The sequence below is a fragment of the Podarcis liolepis genome (assembly GCF_965112155.1).
Source record: "Podarcis liolepis genome assembly, chromosome: 12".
Taxonomy (NCBI): Eukaryota; Metazoa; Chordata; class Lepidosauria; order Squamata; family Lacertidae; genus Podarcis; species Podarcis liolepis.
In genome coordinates, this window is record NC_139563.1 from 8893157 (window position 1) to 8920995 (window position 27839).

Sequence of the window (27839 nt, forward strand, 5' to 3'; positions counted from 1 at the left end):
CTCAGAAAATAATTAATAACTCATTGGCATTGACACAACTGGAAGCTGTAAGAAAAGTGGAAGGGGGTTAAAGTTATTTTCAAAAATAGACATTATGACAATGTGAAGGAAGTGTGGTTCACCAAGGCTTAGCCCCAAGGCTTAGGAAAGCGTTTGTGTTATTTATTTTATCTTATTTGTTAGACTTATGTTCTGCCCTTCGTCATAAGATGTCAGGGCAGTTAGAGTGCATACAGAGTGCCTTTTCTGAAACCTTGAACCAGCCACTGCACATCAGGAATCAGAAGAAGCAGTTTCCAAGTTCACAAGTCATCTCAAATAGGCTGGGCTCTCAGCACCTCTCATATCAAAAATTCTATTAAAAGGGGGGGGGGACTTGTCCAGTGTTTCCAATTCAAACGATACTTTGGCACAATTTATATAGTCCCAATCCACCAAGCCCTACTTCTAGACAAGCAGAAGAGCTCTTGTTCAACTCATGAGAACAAATGGATGTCAGAAAGCATGAGCATCCGTTGGTTTTTCCAGTGAATGCTTGTGTTTATAGTGCAACACTAAAATAATTCTGTGTGGTAGAAATTTTTAAAAGTTTGAAAGTGCACCCACCCACACGTGACAAGCTAGCCTGTCCTCTGTGTTTGAAAATATGGTAATTATTCTGAACACTAATTTTGGTTACTATTTTACTTTCTTGTCATCTTGGGGATTTAAATACTGCAGTACTGACTGAGCCCCTATGCATTTTCACTATTTACGAGGTTTTTTTGCAAATTTCTTTCAAACAATACTGTTGAGAATATAGGAATTAACAACTAGGGACCCACCTTTCTTACAAATGCTTCTGTTCTATTAACTGATAATTTTAGTTGCCATAGTGCTAGATCCTTTTTATTCATCTGGTTTCTTAAGCAACTTTTTGAGTTTCTGTTGGAATGGTTTGAGTACTAAATCTGATGATACTTCCACTTATTTTTATGTTCTTCTCTTTTGAAATACCTTACTCTGACAGTGACCTTTTTTTTCCCTCCTTTCCCCTTCAGGGTGACCAGATGCAGGTCATTCCCATACCAAGTGTATGTATTTTTATTCTTTTTCTTTTCTATTCTTGTATTTTCTTAATTTGGGGTTGGTTTAATCATTTATCTCTTGTGTTGAGTCTAGATTGATGTGGGTTTTTTTGTTGCATGCTGTAGGACCATTCTTTTATACTAACTGATAAGATCTTAAGAGGATGAAGTACCAGTAGCTGATGAATACAAATCATATTAACGGGAACCAAACGAAACATATAAAGGTCTTCAATCTGTCTTGAACCATTCACTAAACCTTTGTCATTACACACTTTAAAAAAAAATGGTTATTGCACAACAAAAAGCATCAATTAGCCCACAAGGTAACAAAATACAGTGGTGCCTCGGAAGACGAAAAGAATCCGTTCTGTGATTCTCTTCGTCTAGCGGTTTTTTTGTCTTGCGAAGCAAGCCCATTGACGGATTAGTGCTATTAGTGGCTTTTAGCGGCTTGTCTGCTGATCAGATCAGCTGATAAGCGGCTTAGCGGCTTAGAAAAAGGGGGGGAAGGGAAAAAACCCCGCAGGAACTCGCAAGGCATTGTCGTCTTGCGAAGCAAGCCCATAGGAAATTCGTTTTGCGAAGCACCTCCAAAACGGAAAACTCTTTCGTCTAGCGAGTTTTCCGTCTTGCGAGGCATTTGTCTTATGGGGCACCACTGTATAATAGATGTCCAATTTCTATCACTGTGTACAGGCCTCCCTCGTGGCCAAGTGTAAAGGAAATTTCAGCTTCTTTTTTTATTTTGATCAGACATGGGTGTTTTTTCTAGAGTGATAAGTGCCCATAACTACCTTAGCCTTATTGGACCAGAAGAGAATTGTTCCACATTCTTGGTGTTCCTTTAATCCATTTCCCAGTGGGCTTTAGGATTGCACCATAGATTTAAGCACCCTTCTACCCAGTGAATTTTTGTCACCTGTGTCAAGTACCTTCACCTCTATTTTTTCTGCCCATGGCTGCCAAATTGTGCTGGCACCCACAGCACTTTTATCACAATACTGGCACCTCTTTTTTTAACCCCCAAAAGTACTGCTTATATCACTTTAACAGTCATGACTTGTCCCAAAGAATCCTAGGAACAGTAGTTCATTAAGAGTGCTGGGAATTGTAGCTCTGTGAGAGGGGTCCCCCGACATCCCTCAGCACCCTTAACAAACTACATTTCCCATGATTCTTCAGGTGAAGTCATGGCTATTAAAGTGGTATAAAGGTAAAGGGACCCCTGACCATTAGGTCCAGTCATGACCGACTCTGGGGTTGCAGCGCTCATCTCACTTTATTGGCCGAGGGAGCCGGCGTACAGCTCATGTGGCCAGCATGACTAAGCCACTTCTGGCAAACCAGAGCAGCGCACGGAAACGCCGTTTACCTTCCTGCCAGAGCGGTACCTATTTATCTACTTGTACTTTGATGTGCTTTTGAACTGCTAGGTGGGCAGGAGCAGGGACCGAGCAACGGGAGCTCACCTCATCGCGGGGATTCAAACCGCCGACCTCCTGATCGGCAAGCCTTAGGCTCTGTGGTTTAACCCACAGCGCCACCCGCGTCCCTTAACCCACCCGTGTCCCTTAAGTGGTATAAGCATGCTTTAAATGCATGGTGTGAATGTGACCTTGGTGGCTATAGAAAATTGCTCACCCCACAGTAGCATGTAGCCAAAGCTGCCTATAGCGACCAGCTATGTGTCAAATTCCTACCACATCCCAACTACCTCACATTTCTGATCAGTTTACAACCAGCAGCCCTGTTGTTGCAGCACAATAAAAGGATCTCCATTTCCAGCTATCTGGCTACACGCAGAGACTTAAAATAAACACCCGTCAAAAGATAAGCCACCCCATGCAGTTCCGCAATAGCCTTATTCAGCGGCCTGGCTTTTATTGTGTTGTGTGTTACATTGCAGTGACTGCCAGAACAAAAGGCTGTTCATGTCCAAAGTACATTTGCAAACACTTGGTGGCCACCAGGCAATGAAGGCCTTACAGTGTAGATAAATATCATGTACATACTGGTTGAAATCTGATTCTGTTATGAATCAGCCATTTGTGTGACTGTTTCTAGTCTGTTATCAATCGGAGGCCTTAATCTTCTACCCCTGCAGGTACTTTCCATGTGCATAAGGGGAGTTAGTTATGGTTGGCAGGGACTCAGTGCCTTGGCTCATTTGGGGGGGGGGGAGTGTTTGCCATGTTCCAGTTGGTTGAGGAAATGCTATCTGATTTGGCCATACCAGATTTCTGCGGGATTTGGTCATCAGCATAAAAATCATCACTTCATGGGAGGGGAAGAGTGGGCAATGCTCCTGTCGAAAGATGCAGTAACAGCAAAACGATTGCCAAGAGAGAGGGAGGAGGGATCATGCTGCCGATCACCTCTTTAAAGCATCATATGCCTCTGGCTCTTATACACACACATCCCGAGAAGTTGGGAGAGGACTGTTCACGCAGGGTTTTGTCACACCGGTCCCATGTTTCAGCTGTGTGTTTGTGTGTGTGAGAGAGAAAGAGACAGAGAAGCCAAACAATGGGATAATGGAGCATCAGTGAGACTACAATACCTTGGCAGTGCTTTTCCTGTCCCATGTTGAATTGAGGGGCCGTCACACTCTGACCACAGAGCAGTAGAATAACTTGAGCTATAGGGAGATTTACTGTGGAGATCAGCTTTGGGTTTCTTAAGAAAAAAGATTAAAAGTGGGATTACGCCAGGTTTCATGAAGAATCGTTTCTCTCGTTGCATTCTTGTTAGTCCGTTATGAACTTTAGCTACTGGTTGCTGTGGAAGAGATTGTGATGGGTGGCGTTCTATGAGAATTATTCCTGAAGATCTCATCCTCCTTCAGAATTGAGATTCTCTTCATTCTCATTGTTTATGAACAGGATTTTTCGTAGCAACACTGAAACCCACACACTAACTACACAAATCAGTGTTTTCCATCTGCTGCACTTCCCAAACACCTAAATACATAACAAGAGCCCTGTTGAATTAGGCCAAAGGCCCAATTAGCCAATTAGCCCAGCACCCTGTTCTCACATTGGCCAGCCAGAGGCCTATGGGAAGCCCAGAAGCAGAACCTGAACACAACACCGCTCTCCTCACTTGTGTTTCCCACCGACTGCCCCCAACATGTCTGTGTGACTCATCAGTGCTAATTATACTGTAACAACTTCTCTGAGGATATGTTTCTAAAGATGCTTGGTCTTCCTGTGTCTTCCATTCAGCCACCAGCTAAATACCTCCTGCCAGAAATGACAATATCTGATTATGGAAAGAAATGTGTGGTCATTGATCTAGATGAAACACTGGTGCACAGTTCATTTAAGGTATGTATGCTATATAGTATCCTTTGTGATAGGCTGGTAGATGCATGTATAGGCCATAACTGTCTGAAGAAACACACACGTCCTACAATGGAACCTACTCCTACCTCTCCCCCCACACACAATAGTTGAAATATTAAGCGTTGGGATCCAATGCTGAATGCATCTGTTTTGGGAAAGGGGGCACATGTCTTGTGTCCAGCAACAACTGTGCCTCAGAGTAATGTTGTCATAGCACAGCATTAAGTGATGATTTAGATGTATGAATTACCATGGCAGAGAGAGCGCTTCCATGTAGCTGCAAAAGTTGGTGCCTTTCAGTGAAGCCACCTCACACAATGAGCTCCAAGTGATGAGAATCCAGTGAGAATGCGCATGTGAAGCCTGTAGGCTTTCCAGTAAAGGAAAACTTCTATAAAGAAATGCTGCATTCCTTTATAAGGCAGAGAAGAATTAAATATTCCTCAGCTAGCTCTGCAGCCGTTTCCAAGAGTGCTGGCATAGGAACGAGGCTTGCCCTGATCCATGTTTTGTCTCTACCTAGTGGCCATCCATACCTGGCATTTTATGATGGCACCAAGACTTCGTTTCCTAGATATTCTGTCTGATAAAGGGCTGCTGTGCAGGATAGTGGAATGAGAAGCTTCATAATGGAGGCTTTAACTATTAACAAATCCCTGGGGGTCTCGAAAATGGATATAGGTGTGTGTTTTAGTATTTCGATTTTCGTTTAAGCCTCCCATTTTGAACAGGCACTGTGTTAAAGTACTCATGATGCTAACTGTTTTACTTTGTACATGTACTTCAGCAGATAGGTTATATATCCTCAGTCCCCATCTTAACTCTGTCATCATCTCCTAGACTCAGACTGTGTGTGTGTGTGTGTGTGTGTGTGTGTAAGTGCAAAGTGACCACTTTCTTAGTTCGTTTCACCTCATGCATATGTTGAAGTTGCCTGTTGCCCACAAAAACGTATGCTCAGTAAAACAGCCTCCATAAATTTTGCCTTGGCTTGGCAGCCAATCATTGTTTCCAGGAGCTAGTGAGATTATCTCACATCCTCTAAATTCAGCCTGTCTCTTTTGTACCTTGCTTTAATACTTTGAAGATGAGGTAAACAACAGTTTGTCACCAGTGTTACAATAAACGGCATGGTTGCCGTCCAGCAAGAGGTCATGTGACATGCTTTTGAGAGAGCAAGCCATCTTGGTGTAACATTTTTGACAGTCATTTAAAAAGGCTGCCACCTCAGAATTTGGGTGGGGGAATAGCACTTCTGAATGATCCTCTATTGTTTAAAAAAACAAAACACTCCCCACAGCAGGGTACATGGTGGAATAAATTTCTCCCACATCTGCTAGGGTCTTCTTTGCAGTGATCTTTTTTTAAAAAATGTAGGAAAGCATTCAAAAATGAGATTCTCCCAAATGCAATCTGAAATGGAGCAGTAAACCTAATTTTGTTGCTATGTGTAGACCAGGCCTGAAAATGCATAGCCTTTGCCCATTAAACATGGACACACCTTCTTTCAAAATGTTTGCAACATGTTCTGAGTCCTTGGTAAAGGGAAAGCCAACTTGTTTTCTTAACGCATGGCGCAGGAAAAGCTGGTGCAGTCCTCTCTTCCTCCTGGTGGTGTTAGTTGTTAGGACTGCACTTCCTGCTTCTTTCCCCCTTTTGGAAAGAGAGTGCATCGCCAAGGTCCCCTCATCTCCTCTGCATTGTTAACCAACATTAACCAAGGCTGCTACTTTCCCCACTAACTGATCTGTGAGTACGGATGTCAGAGAAATCCAGCAAAAATGGAAGCAGGAGTGAAAAATGACCATTTTTACTTTTTTCGTGCTATGTCCTGAATGGAAATCAATCCAGTGAATAAGATCAGTGTTCATTGTTCTTACTTTCAGTCCACAAATGATTACGTTCTACCACCCTGTTTGCATTCTGTTTCCTTTGCGTTGAAATGAATGGGGTAGAACAGCATAAAGAATCATAATTTATGCAACAAGTTACATAGTTTCAACGCAGCAGACAAGTAACTTAGTTTTTGGTGAAGGCGAACTGCAGCGGAAGGGGGACGGCGCCGCATGTCATGAGTACAAAGCGGAAGAGAAAATGATGCCTTCTTCCATCCTTGCTGCAGGGGGCCATTCTCAGTTTTGCTCAGGCGAAGGGAAGGTTTCCCACCCTGCCCCTTCACGCAGCAGGCTGAAACCCTTATCTCAAAAGCAGGCATGCTTGAGAGGAAGATCTGCTGCCTGCTCTACCTGCTGGCTCTGTTTGTGGAAGCCAAGCAAGCGTCCCCCCCCCCCCCGCGCCTGTGTGAGCACATGAATGAAAGCATCCTCCGACACCCATTGTTTCCATATTGCAAAAGCTGAAAGCGCAAATGTGTTTGTGCAATAGATTTGGGTTTGTGTGTAAATATGTGAACAGGATAATTTTCCAGCTCTTTGGCAGTTGTTCCGAAGGAGTTTTCTGTGCCGGTTGTCGTCAAGGTTTTGCAGGCTTCGACGGGAGCTGTGCTGTCACTCCCAGTATGTTTCCCTGGAACATGTGCGGGGAGCTTACAATAGTACAGACTGTTCATGCTTTCTCAAACTGATTTTATTTTCACTTTTACCCCCCTAGCCAATTAGCAATGCAGATTTCATTGTTCCCGTTGAAATTGATGGAACTATACATCAGGTGAGCATCGCTGTTTTCTATTCACCATTTCGCTGGTTTTGGGTGTGCTGGTATTCCCATGCAGCTTTTCATGTCTGGGTGGGTAGCTACAGTGGTGCCTCGCAAGACGAAAAGAATCCGTTCTGTGATTCTCTTCGTCTAGCGGTTTTTTCGTCTTGCGAAGCAAGCCCATTGACGGATTAGCGCTATTAGCGGCTTTTAGCAGCTTTTAGCGGCTTATCTGCTGATCGGATCAGCTGATAAGCGGCTTAGCGGCTTGGAAAAAGGGGGGGGGAACCAGCAGGAACTCGCAAGACATTGTCGTCTTGCGAAGCAAGCCCATAGGAAATTCGTTTTGCGAAGCACCTCCAAAACGGAAAACTCTTTCGTCTAGCGAGTTTTCCGTCTTGCGAGGCATTCGTCTTGCGGGGCACAACTGTATTGCTGGGACATTGTCTTTCCCTCTTTATGTTACTTTTGAGAATCTCAGAAGTCCTTTCCCATCATCAGGAGACACATAGTGATCCCACAGAGTAAACCTACCCTCAGGAAGGGGAAGGAAATACAGTGTGCCTTGGTTTACGAACTTAATCCGTTCCGGAAGTCCGTTCTTAAACCAAAGTGTTCTTAAACCAAGGCGTGCTTTCCCATAGCAGCGGAGGACTCAATTTACAAATGGAACACACTCAACAGGAAGCAAAACATGTTCTGCTTCCAAGGCAAAGTTCACAAACCAAAACACCTACTTCCGGGTTTGCAGCATTCTTAATCCAAGTTGTTCGTAAACTAAGCTGTTCTTAAACCAAGGTAGCGCTGTAGCTGTCCTGTCAGGATAGAAAATCATATAAAAGATCTCGTTGTCTCGAAAGACCAGGAAATGATGGAACATCTTTTAACTGCAACTATAACTGGAGAAAAATAAATGCTCCAACACTAGATGGTTGGATGACCCCTGTTTGAGAAATGACCCAAATGATAACACTTGAGTAACGTATAGAGTAAAAGAAGAGAGGCAGCTTGACAGCTGGAAATGGAGTTTCTTTATTATGTATCAGTGTTAACAAGACACCAGAATATGCTCATCGATACATATTATTGAGGACATTGTAAAAGTGTGTATAGAAACTGGACCCATTATCAAGTAAGTTTATAAAGTGTTCACATGTGTGTGTGGCTACATGTTGTGATTTTCCTCTCCTGTTCCATTAAAAAGCCAATAATTGAATGCCTATGTAAAGAAAAACATTGTCAAATTGAAAGAAAAGAATGGATATGTATTCACCCTGGAGTTCTTTCCCACCAGTTGGGCATCTAAAGAAAGGTGTCAGATTATGAAAGGATGGAGTTTGAGAACTAATTGACACATTAAAAATAGCATGTCACTGGGGCCAGATGGCATTCACTTGAAAGTCTTTGCAATCGGATTTGAAATGGCTGAACTGTTAACTAGAATATGTAAGTTATCACTAGAATTGCAGAGGAAAGGGGATCTCATACAAGGTGAAAGGGTAGGCAAGAAAAGATTGCCTAATCAGTAACAAATTGTTTGTGCGCACTCAGAGCACATTGTTGCTGCATGATCTCGTTAAGAACTTTGAACACAGACTTGTCCACATAACTTATTCACTTGACTAGAGAACTTCTGCCTTTGTCCCATCTAGTTGATAAAACTGGTTTCTCTAATGTATCCACCTAAATAGAATGGGTTAAGGTATGGCCATGGTTCTCAAAGAGTGTGGCAGGAGAGGATGGCAAGGGTGAGAAGATTCAAGGACAATCAAATAAACAAACATTTCAGTGTAGTATAGCATAAATATATATATTTGCAGAATGTGGATAGATATGGAACAGGGATTTTCAACTCTGAAAAATATGAAATATCAGAAAATAGAAAAGCTTCTTTGTGTTGATGAGGATATAAGACTGTGTTTGTCTCCAATTAGACCTAATATAAATGAGATTACCCAGCAAAAGCAAGCTTGCCCCTCTCATTGAGTTTGTATACATACTTAAGGTACATATATAAGAGGCTCGTTTCTAATTATTTGGAAATGGTTCGTGTTCTTATGTAGCTGCACTGTTTTCTTCTTTCTGGATGTCCCATGATCATATTCTAAAGTAGTTATGTTCTATGTTACAAATCAAGCACTGCTGGAAGTTGTTTCTTTTTGTTTTGCCGTCGCAATATATTTCTTGTCGATAACAAAATTCAGTGTGGCGTGAACAATTTTTTATTATGAAAGTGTTGCCCAGAGAAAAGCCAGGAGGAAAACTTCAACTAAGATGGCTTGCTTGTTACATTCTTGTTACATTCTTGTTTAAATTGCTTTTATTGGAAACTGTTATATTTTATAAACACATTTTGTTGTTCAGCAGGATAAAAATGTTTTTTCCAATATGTATCCACACCATTCATTTAGTCAGTTGTATTATTTTATGAAATTTGCCCTTTCTCCCAAAGGAGTGCAGGGAACCAGTTCTCTCGCTACAGACTTAAAAGGGGTGGAACATTCATTCTTTTATCCAAAGGGGCCCTGGGAATGGCGGCTCTATGAGGAGACCTGAAGTTCTCTTAACCATCTGATCCTTCATTCCCATGATAGTATGGGGCAAGCTATGACAGTCAAACAGATTTAAAACTAATATATATTTGTTGTTGTAACAGGACCTGGGTCACTTGCCACCCACAAATTCCAATCTTTATTTACCAGTTCTCTCTGCCTAATCAGCCTCACGTGCCAAGGTAACGCTTTCCAAAGATAAGAAGTGTAAAACTTATGGGGTAGAATTGTAAATTGCCAGCATAGAGCAAGAGGCTTTTTTTTACAAGTGGGACAATTTTCTCTCCCCCCCCCCAAAAAAAAAGAGAACAAGATGATCATGATCCCATATTGTCCTCTACTACAGACAGGGTGATCCTTCAGCAGTTTTGCAGGTGCTGCCTACTGTATTTGCCCATCTGAATAACAAAGCATCTTCTGCAGTCGCTCAGTAAATTTCTATTCCAGTCCCATGACCACTTGGCACGGCTTTCTGCCTTCAGAGTGCTGTGTCCCTGCCCAGCAGGCTTACCTACATTAGCATGGAGAAGGACTGAGGAGTGCATTAAAAGGTGTCTTAAGAAACATCCAAGGCCTCCTTTCTTTGCGCAGAGAATCGCTGCTGTTTGAAAAGGTTTTTTTTTTCCCCCAGTTATGAAGTTCTGATTTGAAGGGTGTTTGTGATGAGTTAAATTGCATTTCACAATATAAACCGTTGTACCACTAAATAATGATTGGAGAGAGCTGCATTTTCTCGAACACAGAAGTCATTCTCCATCCTCTGTCCAGGATGATCGGGGTGGGGAGCTCAAACAAAATGTAGCAGCATAGCTCTGCATAAGACCCAGTGATCTAGGGCTTTGTTTTGAACAGTAGTAGTCTTTTTTTGAGCTAAGGATTCTGGTTTTTGTTTTTTTTTAACCGCAAAAATAGCGAGCGGGAAATAAGAAGAACGGGGAACATGTCATTTGAAAGCTGTGTGCATGACTTTAGTATGTGATGACTTTCATTCCCTGAAGGGCAGTCCTCCTTGAATGATCTTTCCAGAAGAGGCTGTGACCTGGTTCAAGTAATCCAGGATAGGCTGTGTGCCTTCTAAATGGCCTATCCTTGATTACTTGCACTGGGAGGTAGCCACAACACAGTGAAGGCGGTGCTGAGAGGTTCCAGTCCACGCGTCTTCTAACTCTTTAACAGCAAGAAGACCAGCAACCAGATATATTGGGTACCAAGGGCAACTTTGCTATGTTTATCTGCTTCACCATCAAGGATCCAACGTTGCATTAAACATGGAGAGGAGGGGAGAGAACATGTGCTATATTGTTGTGATGCTCATTTTTCAGTGTGCAGATGTAACACCGTTTCAAGCAGATGTTCCTTGAAAGCACTAAATGTCCCAGGTGTACTGCAGTTTCCTTGGCTTAGAAAGACAGCTCTTTTATTTGGTTCCGTTAAAAACTGATTGTTTGCAAATGGAGAAAAATAAAGAACAACCGCAGCTGCCTTGCTTTCCACGCCACTGTCAATTTTCTACTCCAGTTACCCACCTTGCAAGCTTGCTTTGCCTGTCGCCTTTTGTGCAGCAAGTAATAATAGGGCCCATCAACACCTCTTCTCTGCCGATTTAATCTCCGCGGTGTGTTTCCGCTTGTCCCAGAGTCTCAACCTCTCTTCTTTTCCCACCCTCCCCTCCTCCCTGCGTCCTTCCAGGTTTATGTATTAAAGCGACCACACGTGGACGAGTTCCTCCAGAGGATGGGAGAACTCTTTGAATGTGTGCTATTCACAGCCAGTCTAGCAAAGGTAGGTCGTGTGTCAGTGCCTCTCTGTGTGTCTTGGTATATTTTACCTCCTTCCAGGTACCTCAGAAACTGGCTGGAGCAAACTTTCAGAACGGCTGGAAAACCTTTGCCACTTAATATATAAGAGCCGCTTCTCTTGAGAGCCGCCCCTCAGAATTACAGGGCGAAGTGCTTCAGAAGAGTCACCGAACAAGCGTCTCTCTAAACCCGAACCCAGAGCAGCTCAGCTGGGTCAAGGGTGTTGCCAGCGTAGGCAGACCCCTCTCTCTCTTTATCCTTCGCGATGCCTGAAGTCCCCTTCGAGGACTTTAAAAAAATAAATATATTGGGCTTTCTTTCCCATTGAAGAGAAAATAATTGTCTTAATTTCCCCCCCTTTCTCCCCTCCTTGCTTTATTTGGCAGCGTGTACTTTTGTCTGCTAGTGTGTGGGTAAGTGTTCCCATGGTAACAATATCACATATGGGCTTGTCTCATAATGTAGCCTCCATGTATTGCTCATGATGGCAATATGAAAGGCCTTTTATATATATATATAGTTGCCATGGTTATGGAGGGTGGGGAGGGGTGGGGAGGAGAATGGGAATAAATAGCTTATTACATAATGTAGTATTCCTAAAGCTGCACACAAATAAAGTGTACCGGGCTCCAATGCAGTGCCCATACAGGCAACAAATAGTCGGGGCTCCAGCTGATTGAAGACTACAGAGCACACCTTACCAAAGCAGCATTTATAACGTATAAGTGCTTGCAAAGCTTGATGGTGATATTTGCATTGGCGGGTTTGTGGCAGGGGGAGCCAGGGATAATTCAATATTTTGTGTGCACTTTGGAGTAGTTGTAGAAATGCTAGTGCGTAGAGCACAAGCTCTGCAGTAGATTTAGCCGTCTCTAGCAGCCGTGATGTTTGCCAGTGATGTCTGTAGTGGCAATAGCAGCACGTTCCTGTAGAAAACAAAGTCAAACTTTTGCAAACTCCCACCGTATTGGATAAACTGGGAGGCGGGGGCCAACTACGTTGCCTCGGTTAGCAGATAATTGGAAGAGGCTTTCCACGCATTGGCAGTGTGCTTCTCTGGTCATTGGAGAAGAGCGTCTTGTTTGCAACAAGGACTTGGGGGGCACATGTACTGCTCCTGCAAAGCAGCCTTTTTTGCTCCTGGCTTCACGCAAGCTCATTTTGTTGGGCGCAGTCTCCGGGTGGGCACTTGCCAGGAGAAAGCTCAAGCTCAATTCTTCCCCTTGTTGTCTTTTAGCAATCACTTTTCTCGGCTACAGCCTTCAAGCGCTTCAGTTAAACTTGCCATGAAATGAATCTTTTATTCAAGTCAATATAGCCAGGGTTGATATATACCTGCCATTCGTTTTTAGCATATGCATAGAAACATGGCTGGGGGGGTGCACCCCAGCATTTGGGGTGTGAGAAATCGGGATTGGCTTAATTCCTCCCCATACCCTACCCTCCAGTAGACTTTTGCATACATTGCAGTGAGTGCTTGGGGGTGAAGTCGCCACAGCATCCTCGAGCTTGCCTATTAAATCTTCTTCCTGTTCAGAAGATAGAGGCGGTTTCTGTAGCTTAGGAGATGATACTCAAGACTTGGATAACATCCACACCACATTTAAAGCACTCTTACGCCGCTCTAACACTCCCCCCAAATAACCTTGGCACCTGCAGCTTGTTAAAGGTGCTGAGAGTTAGTAGGAGAACCTTCCCAGAACTACAATTCCCAGCACTCTATAGCAAACTATAGTTCCCAACATTATTTGGAGGAATCCATAACAGTTAAAATGGTATAAGAGTGCCCTAAATATATTGTTTGGATGTGAACTTCCAGTTCTACGGAGCATGAATTTTGTGGGCCTGGTGTTAGTTGTGCATTCTACACAACTCTTAGCCTCAAATTAGATTGTTGCTTTTCAGTAATTTGTAGACTTTGATCTGATGAAGTATGCTTTTGCCTTTGCATTGGGGTTTTTTCTAAAAAGATCTGAAGATCTTGTTGGACTTTTTCTGAGAAGTTCTCTCACATTGTAATACAGTGGAGGCTGCTTGTTAGTTAACAATCTGCCTACATTGCTAATGTGATTTCCTGTTACTTGAATTTTGTTGCCTGCTTTGTCCGATAACTAGCTGGGGGGGGGATAGTTAGGGGACTGTAAATAGAATGTTTATAGTATTTATAGTATGCTATAATAGACTATAAAAAATTATAGCATACTATGGGACACGGGTGGCGCTGTGGGTTAAACCACAGAGCCTAGAGCTTGCTGATCAGAAGGTCAGCGGTTCGAATCCCCGCAATGGGGTGAGCTCCCATTGCTCGGTCCCTGCTCCTGCCAACCTACCAGTTTGAAAGCAACACAGTGCAAGTAGATAAATAGGTACCACTCCAGCGGGAAGGTAAACAGTGTTTCCGTGCGCTGCTCTGGTTTGCCAGAAGCGGCTTAGTCATGCTGGCCACATGACCCGGAAGCTGTACGCCAGCTCCCTTGGCCAGTAAAGCGAGATGAGTGCCGCAACCCCAGAGTCGGTCACAACTGGACCTAATGGTCAGGGGTCCTTTTACCTTTTTATAGCATACTATAATCATTAACATATATTATCCCTGCAGTGATTATGAGTTGTTTGGAAAGCCCCAAGCTTTCTCTCCTCTTGGTGCCACATCAATCTGAGTCCAGTGGTGCAAATCCAACGTACAATTCAGATTAGCTATGAACTGTCACTGCTACAAGAGAGCTTCTGCTCTCACCCCAAGAACCTTGAACCCAGGACTCTGACAAAAGCACATGGGCTCCTTCCTTCCTTCCTTCCTTCCTTCATAATTTAGGCAGCTTTGACCGCCTCCCTCACTCCTAGTAATGTTCAAACAGACTTCACCAATATACTTTCAGAAGTTTCTGGGTTGTCTCTTGTGCTGGACCAAAATAGGAACAAATTCATACTTTCCACTCAAAATCACCAGAGCCTCTTGTAGCTCAGGCTGTTGTTCTTCAGTTCAGCAATGAAAACAGGTTTCTGCTCCTGAAATTCCACCTGATGAAGCAAAATAGGAGTTTTCTTTTTTTAAAAAAAAAAATTACATTTATATCCCACCTTTCCTCCAAAGAGCTCAAAATAGTATAAATGGTTTCCCCTTTTCCACCTCCATATTTTATCCTCACAACAACCCTGCGAGGTAGTAGGTTTGGTTGAGAGATGATATAAAAGTTGAGTGTAGGGTTTGCAGTGTGTTGTTTTAATTTTGGCCTGCCTCGGCCCTAGTCTGTATCCCCATGTGATAAGGTACATTTTAAGGAAGACCACAATAAGACACTACTCCTTCATGCACCGGTAGCGCAAAGTATATTTGATATCTGTGCAATGACTTTTCCCCACCTCTTCCTGTGAACTTTTTGAGGGCCCATTTCCTGCTCATGCCACCAACTTCTGCATATGGCGCCTTGGAGAAGCCACACCAGGATCCCCAGGCCAAGTTGGCTTCTCTCGCCTTTGTCTTTGGAACCAGACTTGGTACGAAGTAGCTTAGAACGGATATCGTGGCTGTACTTAACCCTGTGGCTGTGCTTGTCGAATAATTTGCTAGACTTGTTGGGCAGCATTTTAGCTGAGAAGAGAGAGTCGGTGGCCAGGATCCCAAGAACCAGTGAAAGTTGTTCCACAAGATCGGGGGGGGGGGTGTTAGCCTTGCTTTCCTTGAAAATAGCAGCTCCCCACCACACCTTCATGCTTCACGGCTGTTTTAGAAACTGATCAGTGCAGCTGTTGAATCCTGCTGGGCTACTGCAAATTTAATGTGCAGTTACATAAAAGGGATGAGCTGCTTTTCCCCTGAGTTGGACTATCTGGGTCAATATGGTCTCTTCTGAACATAAGGCCACAGGATGGGCACTGCTGGATCAGGCCCTCCTGTGATTTCCAGCAAGTGCTATTCAGAAGCATTGCTGCCTCTAACTGTGGAAGCAGAGCATAGCCATCATGGCTAGTAGCCATCGATAGCCCTCTCCTCCATGAACCAGCAGTGGCTCTCAAAAGACAGATATATTCTCCCTGAGTCCCTTTTAACCAGAAGCAACCTGGACTCGAGAGAACATCACCTTTATCATCATCATTGTTTACCAAAGGTCCCAGGGCAGGATATGACTATTATTATTATTATTATTATTATTATTATTATTATTATTATTTATTTGTACCCCGCCCATCTGGCTGGGTTTCCCCCAGCCACTCTAGGCGGCTTCCAACAAAGATTAAAAATACATTAAAATGTCACACATTAAAAACTTCCCTGAACGGGGCTGCCTTCAGATGTCTTCTAAATGTCAGGTAGTTTATCTCTTGTGACATCTGATGGGAAGGCATTCCACAGGGCAGGCGCCACCACCGAGAAGGCCCTCTGCCTGGTTCCCCGTAGCTTTGCTTCTCGCAGTGAGGGAACCGCCAGAAGGCCCTCGGCGCTGGACCTCAGCGTCCGGGCAGAACGATGGGGGTGGAGACGCTCCTTCAGGTATACTGGGCTCCTTCAGGTATAATGTTAGAAGTGGTTTGAAACAATTTACAATCCCAGGAATCAGGTGGGTCCTAAAAATATGCCTCTCAGGTATCAGAAGCCAAGATACAGAGGTGTGTCTTCAGCGATTGCCCAAAGCTGTGTATTGAAGATACCTTACACATCTCTGCAGGGAAGGAGTGCTTAGGGGTTGCAGCAGAGAATGGCCTCTTCCTGGATCGGGCCCCGCTCCCGAGCTTCTGAGGGCAGTGGAACAACCAATAGGGCCCCCTCAGCCAATCTTAATATCCAAAGAGGCTGCAGCGAAGGACCAGGGGGGTGACTTTCAGGTATTTGGGGCCTGAGTTGCTTATTGCTCTGAACACTTAATGGGAGCACCTTGAATTGGAAGCGAAGCTGGCAGCATGGGCAGCTCTTGGCTATTCCGCCCTGCCGTTTCACTGGAGAAAAGCATGCAGGCAGCTCCTCTGTCCTCCTTCTTCACGGTTCTCCTGAAAGATCCTCGGCACACTTTCAATTTGTGCGGCTTATTTCCCTCTGTATTCCCCTGTGGGAATCCTTACACAAAGCCATTTGGTGAACTTTAGCCTTAAGGATGGAGTCGGGAGTGTTTTCTTTCGCCTCAGAGCCTCTTTCGTAATCTAACATGGCCCTTGGGGATGTTTTTAAATGGGTCTAACGTATACTATCTCTCAGAAGTAAATTTTTAAATAACTTGCCTGTCGCAGATGCTGTGTGCACCTTGCCTTTGACTGCCCTGACTGTGTTGAGACATTAAAAGTATATTAAATGATTGTTAACACATAGAACAAAGGTGTCTGTGTGTGTGTGTGTGTGTGTTGAAAGATTGGGGCAGTCACTCGCCCTTCTGTTGAGGGAGGGTCACTGTATTAAAGGATATCCACAGCACCTTTTGTGAAGGTTTATTCTGGAGGAAGCTATTTGGCTCATGTGCAGAGCACCACAAACCCTCTTCACGGAGAGCGGGGGGGGGGGGGTCAGGAGTGCTCCCCATTCCTGTTGCACCTTCATGTCGCAGGCATCTGACAAGAGTCTTATCAAAGCCATGTCTCCTCCTCTTCTTCCTTCTGTCTCATTCAACATCTATGTCGAAAAGAGTTGCTTGGTTTTCACAGGGTTACATATGTCTTCACCGTGTGTCCTCCTCTTCTCCCGCTTCCTTCCTTTAATCAAAGTATGCAGACCCCGTGGCCGACTTGCTGGATCGCTGGGGCGTCTTCAGAGCTCGGCTCTTCAGAGAATCCTGCGTTTTCCACAGAGGGAATTACGTGAAGGATCTAAGCCGGCTTGGGCGGGAGCTGAGCAAAGTTATTATAGTGGACAACTCCCCTGCGTCTTACATCTTCCACCCTGAAAATGCAGTAAGTACTAGCACTTTGCAATAGATGGGAGTCAATTCTTTTGTCTCTGGGTTTGTTTATTCAGGCATTTGCTGCTTGCTAAGATCCACGAGTGCTTGCTCTCGCTACTGTAAAATGGAGCACGGCAACAGCATCAATGCCTGAGGAGCAAATGCTACAAAATGCTTAAGTCATGGGTAGGCAAACTAAGGCCCGGGGGGCGGATCTGGCACAATCGCCTTCTCAATCCGGCCCGCAGACGGTGCAGGAATCGGCATGTTTTTACATGAGTAGAATGTGTCCTTTCATTTAAAATGCATCTCTGGGTTATTTGTGGGGCATAGAAATTCGTTCATTCCCCCCCCCCCCCAAAAAAAAATGCTCCGGCCAAGGTCTGAGAGACAATGTTGAAAAAGTTTGCTGACCCCTGGCTTAGGTGTTAAGAGGCAAGAGATGGGAACTCTTTTGTTTGTGTCAGAAACTCATTGCATTCTGTTTCTGGGCTTGCTTGAAAGATGCCAAGGTGTTGACCAGGAAAGTAGGGGTTTTTTCTTTTTCCTGGATCTTCAGAGCAGACAACCTGGGGGGGGTGTACGTACACACACACACAGAGAGAGAGAGAGAGAGAGAGAGAGAGAGAGAGAGAGAGAGAGAGCGCACCCTGTATATATAAGGCACTGGGAGCATTTTAGGCCAGTTGATTTTGGTAGTGAAAACAAAATGAAATTTTATAATTTAATAGTGCTGGGAAGAACAAAACCCAGTGCCCCAGTGGGGATGCTTAAGGGCCCGCTGTGTCAGGTCAAAGGAATACCTAGTCCAGCATCCTCTTCTCACCGTAGCCAGCCAGATGCTGTGCAGGAAACCCCAAAACAGGGCCTGAGCACAGCAACACTCTCCCCAATTTCTTTTGAGTGGAAAAGTGGTGACCACCCCCTCAACAGACACCAGTTGATCCACACAGATTTGAGAGGCCTGCATATTTGGGGTGGCCGCACCCGCTTTTGGCTACACCCACCCCAGAGGGCTTGCGAGGAGAGCAGCCGCCTCCTCATTAATCCCAGATATCCAAACCACCATCTGCAGGAGTTCATGGTGAATTTAAATCAAGGATACAAGGATTATTACTCCACAGTGTGCCAGTAAGGAGAGAGGATTCTTCTCTCGTTGGGTATTCTCCTCTCCCTGTCCTCCCTGCCTTGCTTATGCAGAGGATCATGGCCACATTATTTTATTATTTTCTGCTACCTTGCACTATAATTAAGTTGCGCCAAAGCTCTGCTATAGTTTAAGGAATCCTGGAAGGGAATGGGAATAGGGAGAGGCGGCAAGAGAAGAAGCTGTGGCTCTTTTCAGCAGCCTATTTCAGAGCTGCCGAGCCCTTTATTTTTGTTTGTTTTTTAGCCTGATGGCAACTAGGCACCTGGATTTTAGGGGCTCCTGTTCACTCACCCCCTTAAAATTGGGGAAAGCTTGAGAGTCGAAGGAACATGCATACAGTTCTTAACGATATTACAGGTTTTTTACTCTTCCAACTGTTCAGCTCTTTGAGACCATTGGAAAGCTGGTATTTTCAAATTCTTCATTGGTTGTTTAATTTTAGAGCAGCTAGACGTTATCTTACATAAGGTACCAAATGTTCAACGGGGGGGGGGGGGCAGAATCTGAATGATACCAAATGTTTGTTTTTGTGGAGCTGTGAATGAACTCTGAAAGTGACAGAGAGGCAGAGGGAGGACAAGAGCTTTTCACAACCTTACAGTTATCTGTATATGTCGGAGAGAATTAGCAGTACAGAGCCACCTGCAGAAGCACCAGAGATAATCGAGTTTGTATTGGTATGCGATTTTACAATGACCGAGTTTGCATGTTAGCGTGAACTCAGAGTATAGCTTACTGCGACAGCACAAACAAGCCAGCGAAAAGCTCACAGCCGCTTTGCTCCTCCTTGGATGTGGGACAATACTGATGCTTACTACTACGTGGCTTAGTGGGTTGTCCGAACCTGGGATCGTGGTTCTTCGGGTCTCTTCTCCTTAACCATGACCTGTTGGCAAACCTCAGCATTGCTGCTACACCACATGGTCCCATAATGCCTGTGGAGCAGCAAAGCGACTGCAATCTCTTCCCTGGGAGCCAGCGCACTCATCCAGTGCTCCAGTTTGGCTTAGCATTTGCCAAGGGTGCTTCGCAGCCAGAGGAGTGCACACAGCAGAGACTTAACTCTTCATTGTCAACGATAACACCGTCGCTTCCTCAGCTCTGGAGACCTGCGCGCACCTGTCTAGCCCTCAGACAGTTGTTCCCAGCTCCGCGCTCTATGGAGCAGTTGCAGCAACTGGGGACCACTCCCCCTCCATCTGTTTATGTACCTCCCCCTGACGTAGCCAGAGACTATGCCAGAACGGAAGCTGCTGCTGCTCTTCCCACTTCAGTTCTCTACTGCTTCTGGGAGAGAGTGGTATAGAGGAGGGTGGGGAAGCACCTGGCCCTTCACCAGCCTGGCCTGCCTCTTCCTCCTCTTCCTCCAGATCTGCAGCTTCCTCTGCCTATGATTCTTCCTTCCTGGCTGGTACAGGTTCCCACAAACCACTGCTCCCCCTGCCCGACTCAGACTCCATCTCCCCTTACCCTGGTGCACAACCATCAGCGTCCTACCAGTCGCAGACATGGCATGCTGATGTAGCCAGTAAGAGTTCTTTACCCACTGAATTATATATCCCGGCCTGATCCCATAGAGTCTGGGGAGTCTGTGATGACTCCCCAGTGATGACTCTGTCCCAGTGATGACTCTGTCCCCCCCACCCAGCTACCCTGTGGCTCAGACGCACAGTTCATGACTACTAGTGGACATGTGTTCAGTGTTGCGGGCCAGAAGCCTGTGGAACCCCCTCCAACTCAGATTAAACAGACTGGCACACAGATTTTGATGAGTTTCAGGCACATGACAAAGACTTTTATTATTCCAGCAGGCATCTTAAAGTAGTGTTTTGGTTTAAGTCCCATTTTATGATGGATTTTGTACCCAGTTTATTCTCTGCACAATTATTCTAACCATTATGCCGTATATGGGATGCAGGTGGCGCGTGGTCTAAACCACAGAGCCTAGGGCTTGCCAATCAGAAGGTTGGCGGTTCAAATCCCCGCAACAGGGTGAGCCCCCGTTGCTCGGTCCCTGCTCCTGCCAACCTAGCAGTTCGAAAGCACATCAAAGTGCAAGTAGATAAATAGGTAGCGCTGCAGCGTGAAGGTAAACGCCGTTTCTGTGCGCTGCTCTGGTTCACCAGAAGTGGCTTAGTCATGCTGGCCACATGACCCGGAAGCTGTCTGTGGACAAACGCCAGCTCCCTCGGCCTATAGAGTGAGATGAGCGCGCAACCCCAGAGTCATCCACATCTGGACTTAACGGTCAGGGGTACCTTTACCTTTATGCCATATATAAAATACCTTGAATTAAAGTTTCATTCAAGACACTTCCTTTGGGGATGAGGGTAGCTGATTTGTTTTCAACGAATGTGTTTAATGTGACACTGTTTGCTTGCTTGTTTGCTTGTTTGTTTGTTTCAGGTGCCTGTGCAGTCGTGGTTTGATGACATGACAGACACGGAATTGTTAGACCTCATTCCTTTCTTCGAAGGACTAAGCAAAGAGGAGGAAGTCTACACTATGCTCCATAAACTCTGCAACAGGTAGCCCTGCAGGGCCACGCCTCTGCTTGACCGTAGCCGCTCCAGGACAGCCAATCCCAGCGCAGCACCTCAGAGAGGCAGCTCGAGTTGTCAAGAGTCACGATGCTCTCGATCTCCCTCTTAACTTGCTGTGCATGAAGGACAATCATGAATCGATGCGACTTAAATCATGGGAATATTGATGCCGTCAAAGCAACGAGACTACTTGGAGAGGAAGAAAATTAAAAAGAAGCCATTTTGAATGGGGACTGTTTTAATGAATTTCATAAACGGACACAATTTACAGGATCCACTTTTTTTCTTAAAAACATGCCAAAAATATATATATATTGAAAGCTTGATGTTTCAGCAAGTCGACTGAACCCTTTCCCCCCACCCAAGCCCTCCTGCTATGCAGACCATTTTTCCCACCCCGCCGTGCTTATAAGAGCAGTTGACCTGACTCTGAACTTGTCTTTCTTCCACGATGAAGTGCCTTTTTGAATGTTGTTTTCAGATTTTGAAAAAAAGAGACATTTTTGTATTAAGGCGTATTTCCAGGCATCTTTTAGTCTTGTATTGTTTAAATGCTTTAAGAAGAAGAGAGAAAGTTGGAAATCTTTTTATAGAGCACTGTAATATATGGAGACGAAGGCAAAAATTGAAAGAGGTCCTGCCTACAAGATGGTGACATTGGGGTTGCATTTGCTGCGCTTGTGTCACGTTTGAAAAGGTTCAGGAATCTATACAAGGAGAAAGTCATCTGGGTTATATATAGGTTGGTGACGCAACTGTCTTACTAATTTGAGTCATGTTTTGCACATAGCTTAGGGTATCTCTGCATTTTTTGACTGCATACGACAAAACGGAATGGGATAAACACACAGTGGCAAGGAGTTCTTCAGCACCTTCAAGAGGTGGGGAAAGAGAGAGGGTCTTGTACTGTCTTAGCTAACGCACAACTGCCAGGTGTTTCAGATGCTGTTAGCGGTGAGCTACCGATAAGCATCGGCGACAAATGGGGGTTTATTTATTAAGCTTGAATTCCTTCCTTACCGAAAGATGCAAATTGAGCTGTTAAGAAGCGTGGGCCCAGGCCCCCCCCCAAGTGAAAGGAGTGCAGGAGATCACACAAGAGCACAACTCCCATTCCTGTCACAATGGGGTGTCAGTGTGTAGGAGACAGTTCCCCCCCCCTTTTTCTGCCCTGTATATTTTGTTTTCCTTAACTGCTGCAACTGAAGGTTCACCAAGCAGAGCTGAACCCTGGCTGTTATACTGTTCTTCGCCACTGTGCCTGTGCTACTGAAAACCTTTTTCTGTAAGCTGCAAAACATGGGCAACAAATGAAGTGCTAGCTTTGTGTATCAAACAGTTTTATATATCATAGAATCATAGGATTGTAGAGTTGGAAGGGACCATGAGGATTGTCTAGTCCAACCACCTGCAATGTAGGAATCCTTTGCCCAATCTGAGGCCCACAACCCTGAGATTATGAGTCTCATGCTCTAGTGACTGAGCTATATAGGCCAGCTAAATCAAACGTGTCCTGCAAAACTCTTTCAAACTGGGGTTGTGTTCTCATGTGCTTCATTGTGGGATTTTTTAAAAACTCACTTTCCCTGCTTTGGGAATTACAAAAATGACAATTCTATGCTTACCACGACCTTCCTCTATTTCATTTCATTTTATTTTCCCCACTTGCTAGATGAGATTTCAGATTATCATCCCTTTGCAGAAAAACTCAGACTAACAGAACTGAGGTTACCTATATCACGTACATGTTGGAGTTACCCAGTTGTTTGAAATTGGAGTGTTTGTGTTAAGACTCTCAAAGTGTTCTCCATAGCTTGGGCTTTTATGCTTTTTGCATTTTCTATCGCCCCTGCCCCTAATTTGTTCATGTAAAGCATGTCAGCCTTATCCACAGAGAGATAATTTTTTTAATAGCATAGGATTCTATCTTTCATACCCTCATCTGTCTCTCTCTCACACACACACCACTTGAAGCTCCAAAGACGACGAACCCAGCAGCACAATCCCATTTTGATTATTTGCCTCTCTACTCTTTTCCTTCCCGATCAATATCTGAGGCCACTTTTTTTCCCCTTTGCACCAACTTGAAATCTATAGTTGCTCAGATTAGCCATACTGGACAGGAATTGTCCAAAAGGAAAAAGGAGGGGAGAAAAACCCTCTTTGGTGCTTAGCCCAGCAAACTGTCAGGTGCAGAAACAGCTTGTCTCTACCTGCCTTTACCTGGGTAATGGCCAGTAGGAGCCAAAAATAGGATTTACACTATTTACACTAAAAACATCGAAGAAGCAGCTTTTAACACATTTATACATAAGAAAAGCCAGCCTCCATGGGCATGAAATAGGTTATCACAGGCACAGCAGAAAACAGAATTGTCACTCCATAGTACAATTTTGCACGGTGTTCGCAGAGCCTCTTACAATCCCACTTGTCCCAAAATTACCGCCCACCTTTCCACCCCTTGCTTGCCCACCAGAGGTTATTTAACTGAGTACCGTATGTTTTGTCCGCCAGGAAACCTGGCAACGTAAGAGAAAACCTAGGGGTTGTTTTCTTTTTCATTTTGATTTTTTTTTTTAAGTATGGATTCTGGCTAGTCCATTTAAAGCTTACCCTCAATCAAAGTGTTCTTTAATTTTTGTATTTGAATGCAGAATAATGAAAAGCGGTTGTTACTGCCAAAGCGTGTTCTCTGAGCAGTATTTTTCCACTGTGCTTCTGGTCTCCTGAGCCTCGAGTAGAGTCTGCAGGGAAAAGTATTCAGGTTGTAGCAAGGGCAGGGATGACGGAGAATGGTTGGAACGAAGGAGAAGTCAACCGCGGGTGGTTATTCTCGCCCCCATGAAGCTCCGTGATCTTCCAACCATCGCTTGTCCTTCGTCCCGCCCTTTCTAGCACGACGTGACCTTCTGACAAGTTTTACGTGATCTGTTTGTACATAACGCAGGCCATTTTCATTCGATGTTCACTTTTTTATGAAAGGAAGGGGGCGGGGAAATCGTTGATTTTATCTCTTTAACCAGTTGCCTTAAATGTCTGTGAATGAATGTCGATATTAAAAGTGTCTTGTAACATTGTGGAATCCACATGCAATAGACAATGGAACTTCTCTTTCTGGTTTCTCTCCTCCTCCCCCCCTCCTCCCCCCCCAACTCTATTGAAACATGCTGAAAATAACTCTGGGAAATTTAAAAATCTGCTAAATTCTTGAAATAAATAAATAAATAGCGGTTTATTATAAAGCCATGTGACTCCTTATGGGCGAATGCATTTGTCGTAGCATCGGTAGGTTCTATGTGCCAAGATCTCGCTCTGCCAAATGACTCAGGAATTCAAGGAACCTTGGGGGGTGGGCGAAATCAGGACCGTTTGACAGGTAAATAGCTCAGATCCATTGTCCAGTGTTCTTGTGCATTGCAGAAGTCAGTACATGTCTAAGAGCCTCTGAAGAAAAATCAGCTGAAACCTGCTTTAAAGGTAAAGGGACCATTAGGTCCAGTCATGGCCAACTCTGGGATTGTGGCGCTCATCTTGCTTTATTGGCCGAGGGAGCCGGCGTACAGCTTCCAGGTCATGTGGCCAGCATGACTGAGCCGCTTCTGGCGAACCAGAGCAGCGCACGGAAACGCCATTTACCTTCTTGCTGGAGCGGTACCTATTTATCTACTTGCACTGCTGGTGTGCTTTTGAACTGCTAGGTTGGCAGGAGCTGGGACTGAGCAACAGGAGCTCACCCCGTCGCAGGGATTCGAACCACCGACCTTCTGATCGGCAAGCCCTAGGCTCTGTGGTTTAACCCACAGCAACCTGCTTTAGTGCACCATAAAATTGTCTGGGCTGTTATTTTGAACCCACCATGTGAGGCGAAATGGAGAAATATTATGGAGAAATACCCTCCATAATACGCAGTCCTGAGGTCAGTCTTTGCACTCTCCACTGTCCACTCTCGCATCACGTCCGGAGTGCTTTACAGCTTGGCCAAAACTTGCTGATCCCTTGTCAGAATGCTTGCTGAATACGATCTGAAGAGAGACCAGAGTATGGCTGCCAAATACCGGAAAAACGGAAATTACTGTTACAGTCTACATTTATTGATGGCAGGGGGTGGGGTGTCCCTAGACGTAGACCTCACTGAATATTACAATATTGAAAGTCCAAACTTGACATCTCTTCCAGTTTATATTAAGTTTATATTTTTAGCGCCCATTTGCAAACCACAGCTTAACCAAACTGGGAGAGATCTATTTCATAAGGCCACGAGAACAAACAATTCCTTAAATTGCCGTGTGACTGACATTAATGCCCTGGTACAGACAATTATACTAAGGGAACATATCAGTGATGCAGACTTTTAAACTAAATTTTTGTCAGTCACTCAAGCATGATGCTGAAGCTCTGTTGCTGGTTGTATGTTGGGGTTCTGGGTGGGTAAGAATAAAATGGGCATGGACCATCCTATAGGTACAGTCTCTGCATTTAACGGTACCCATAGGCTCCGTAGAGCTCTTTCCCCTTCACAATGCATACACAGGAAGTGTGAGGGGCCATCCAGCCTTCCCTCTCACTTGATAAATCTACTGATGTTTCTCACTTCCACTGAGGAGAGAGGAAGAGAGCAGAAACTGATGGAAGTATGGATTTTTCTTCTTCTTAAAGTTGAATGGAGGGCAGAGAGAGAGAGATGTGTAGAGATTTGAAAGGACTACTTCAAGAAATACATATTGGAACCAGGCAGAGGGCCTTCTCGGTAGTGGCGCCCTCCCTGTGGAACGCCCTCCCACCAGATGTCAAAGAGAACAACAACTACCAGACTTTTAGAAGACATCTGAAGGCAGCCCTGTTTAGGGAAGCTTTTAATGTTTGATGTACCATAGTATTTTAATATTCTTTTGGAAGCCGCCCAGAGTGGCTGGGGAAACCCAGCCAGATGGGCGGGGTATAAATATTATTATTATTATTATTATTATTATTATTATTATTATTATTATTATTATTACTTTGGATGGCGTGGGTGGTTCTGTTCCTTTTGGTTGGGCCATTGTCATTTTAAAAAGAAAAACCAAGCAGAGATTTTACTCCCCAAACCCTTCTAATGTCTAGTCTGTGCAATCTCTGTCTTTGCATCATTAAGAATCAGGATGATTTGGGAGCAATTGCATATCAAAGAGTCCTGGCTTGTATTGCAGAGTTGAGAAAATTTTCGGACTTGTAAAACACCTGCAGTCTATATATTTTTCCAGCCCACAAAATGTGCTATAGATCTGTTAGTTAAAAAATAAAACAGAACCGCCCTGCCCTGCGGTAAAACAAATGTTTTTGCCTCTGTTTTCAAAGGTGCTACAATCCCACTTTTGAGTAGATAGAAGGGCAGTTTGGGTTGCAGCATTGCTTGAAATCTTATCGGCTACCTATGCACACACACAAAAGGCTATTTTTTCTACTTTGTTGTTAAAAATGGGTCGCTGGGCATTTCTGAAAGGGAGAAAACGCAAAAGGGTGAACTGTTTGTTAATATAATAAAAGAACTTATATACACTTTTTTCATGTGCTGGAACAATTCCGCAGTATTTGAGAAACTTACTACCTTGTGAGTGTTCCCAGGGAAAGGGGGCAGAGTGTTGTCAGGCAGAGACCTGAATGATTTCTCGACTATTTCAAATAAAAGGTTTTTTAAACAGTTCAGATACCTGTGCATGTACCTTGGGGGATGGAAGGGAAGACTATTCTTTTAAAAAAACACACCAAAAAACCCCTCTTATTTCCCAATTTAAATTTAATTCCCATTGCTTGCCATCTGCACCACTGCTATGAACTTTGCAACATACTAGCTTCTGAATTCTGCTGAATAAGCCAGTGATTTTTCCATTGCTCCAGTATTGCTTTCCGACTTTTTTTTTATTTTTAAAAATGCTTCCCCCCCCCCTAAAATCAGCTTAATTTAAGTTAGGTGTTTTAGGAAAACTGTGTCTAAATACTTCAAAATATTTGTTTAGATTTAGGAAATGTTAAAAAAGTTGTTCCAAAAGGGAAGAAGGTGAACTCTGGAGAAATTATAGACATGATTAAAAAGTGCCCAAAACAATATTGGTATCGTGCTTTATGCAAGTCTGGCTATTTCCCCATTTTCTCATTTAACTTTCCAATTAAAGGCAAACATTTTTAAAACTAGTCTTTTTTAAAAAATGATTTTATTTTTGAAAGGATCTTCCTGAATGTGCAGCTATTGGCACGCCACACTGGAGTTGGAATATATTCTGCACAGTCTGCAATCTGGCAATTTTTTGCCTTTAAAACTTCAAAAAAGGCTCTGCTCTACTGAGAGGCTGGGATTGGCTGGGACTTCTTAAGCTTCATGCAGGGCTTTTTTCAGTCCACTGGGTGGAAGACTTGAGCTATTCTTTCCAGCTGTGGAAATGCCTTCAAATGCTCCTCGAGATTAAAATTCACCTGCTCTTCTTGAAAAACTTTTATTTGGGGAGCAGCCATCACCCCATCAGTCACGAAAGGAGGAGGGGAGAGTAGGTTTCACAAATTCGCTAAGAAGATGGGGAAAACAGCTGTCTCTAAAGTATCTGTCCATTGCACTGCATATCCAACTTTCTTCCCATCACGGAACTCAAAAGCAGGATGTGTAAAATTCGCAGGGCGCTCTCATAGAGACACTGACCAGATTCAGACCGGCTTGCAACCTCTTGCAAAATTCGGAGGAGTCTGAATTTTGAACCGTAGCTTCATTTCGGTCCACCCCTTGTTTCACGAAGAGCATATTTGGGTACGTTATTGTTAAAGAGTCGAAATCAGCCCCCTCCGTGTTTGGAGGTGCTACAGAAAAGGAGACGGTCGAGGCCTTTTTGCCTTCTAC

At 44.2% G+C, this 27839-nt stretch overlaps 1 protein-coding gene across 1 annotated transcript in view; it reads left to right on the forward strand.

Annotated features, from left to right (window-relative positions):
- The window catches only part of CTDSPL (CTD small phosphatase like), a 69081-nt gene extending 44862 nt beyond the window's left edge, over nucleotides 1–24219 (forward strand). Inside the window, exons 3-8 of the mRNA XM_083467244.1 lie at nucleotides 1041–1073; nucleotides 4295–4396; nucleotides 7025–7081; nucleotides 11311–11403; nucleotides 17109–17294; nucleotides 20841–24219. Coding sequence (XP_083323370.1) covers nucleotides 1041–1073; nucleotides 4295–4396; nucleotides 7025–7081; nucleotides 11311–11403; nucleotides 17109–17294; nucleotides 20841–20966 — 597 coding nt within the window. The 3' untranslated portion in view covers nucleotides 20967–24219. The remainder of the gene's footprint in view (nucleotides 1–1040; nucleotides 1074–4294; nucleotides 4397–7024; nucleotides 7082–11310; nucleotides 11404–17108; nucleotides 17295–20840) is intronic.
- The last annotated feature ends 3620 nt before the right edge of the window (nucleotides 24220–27839 follow it).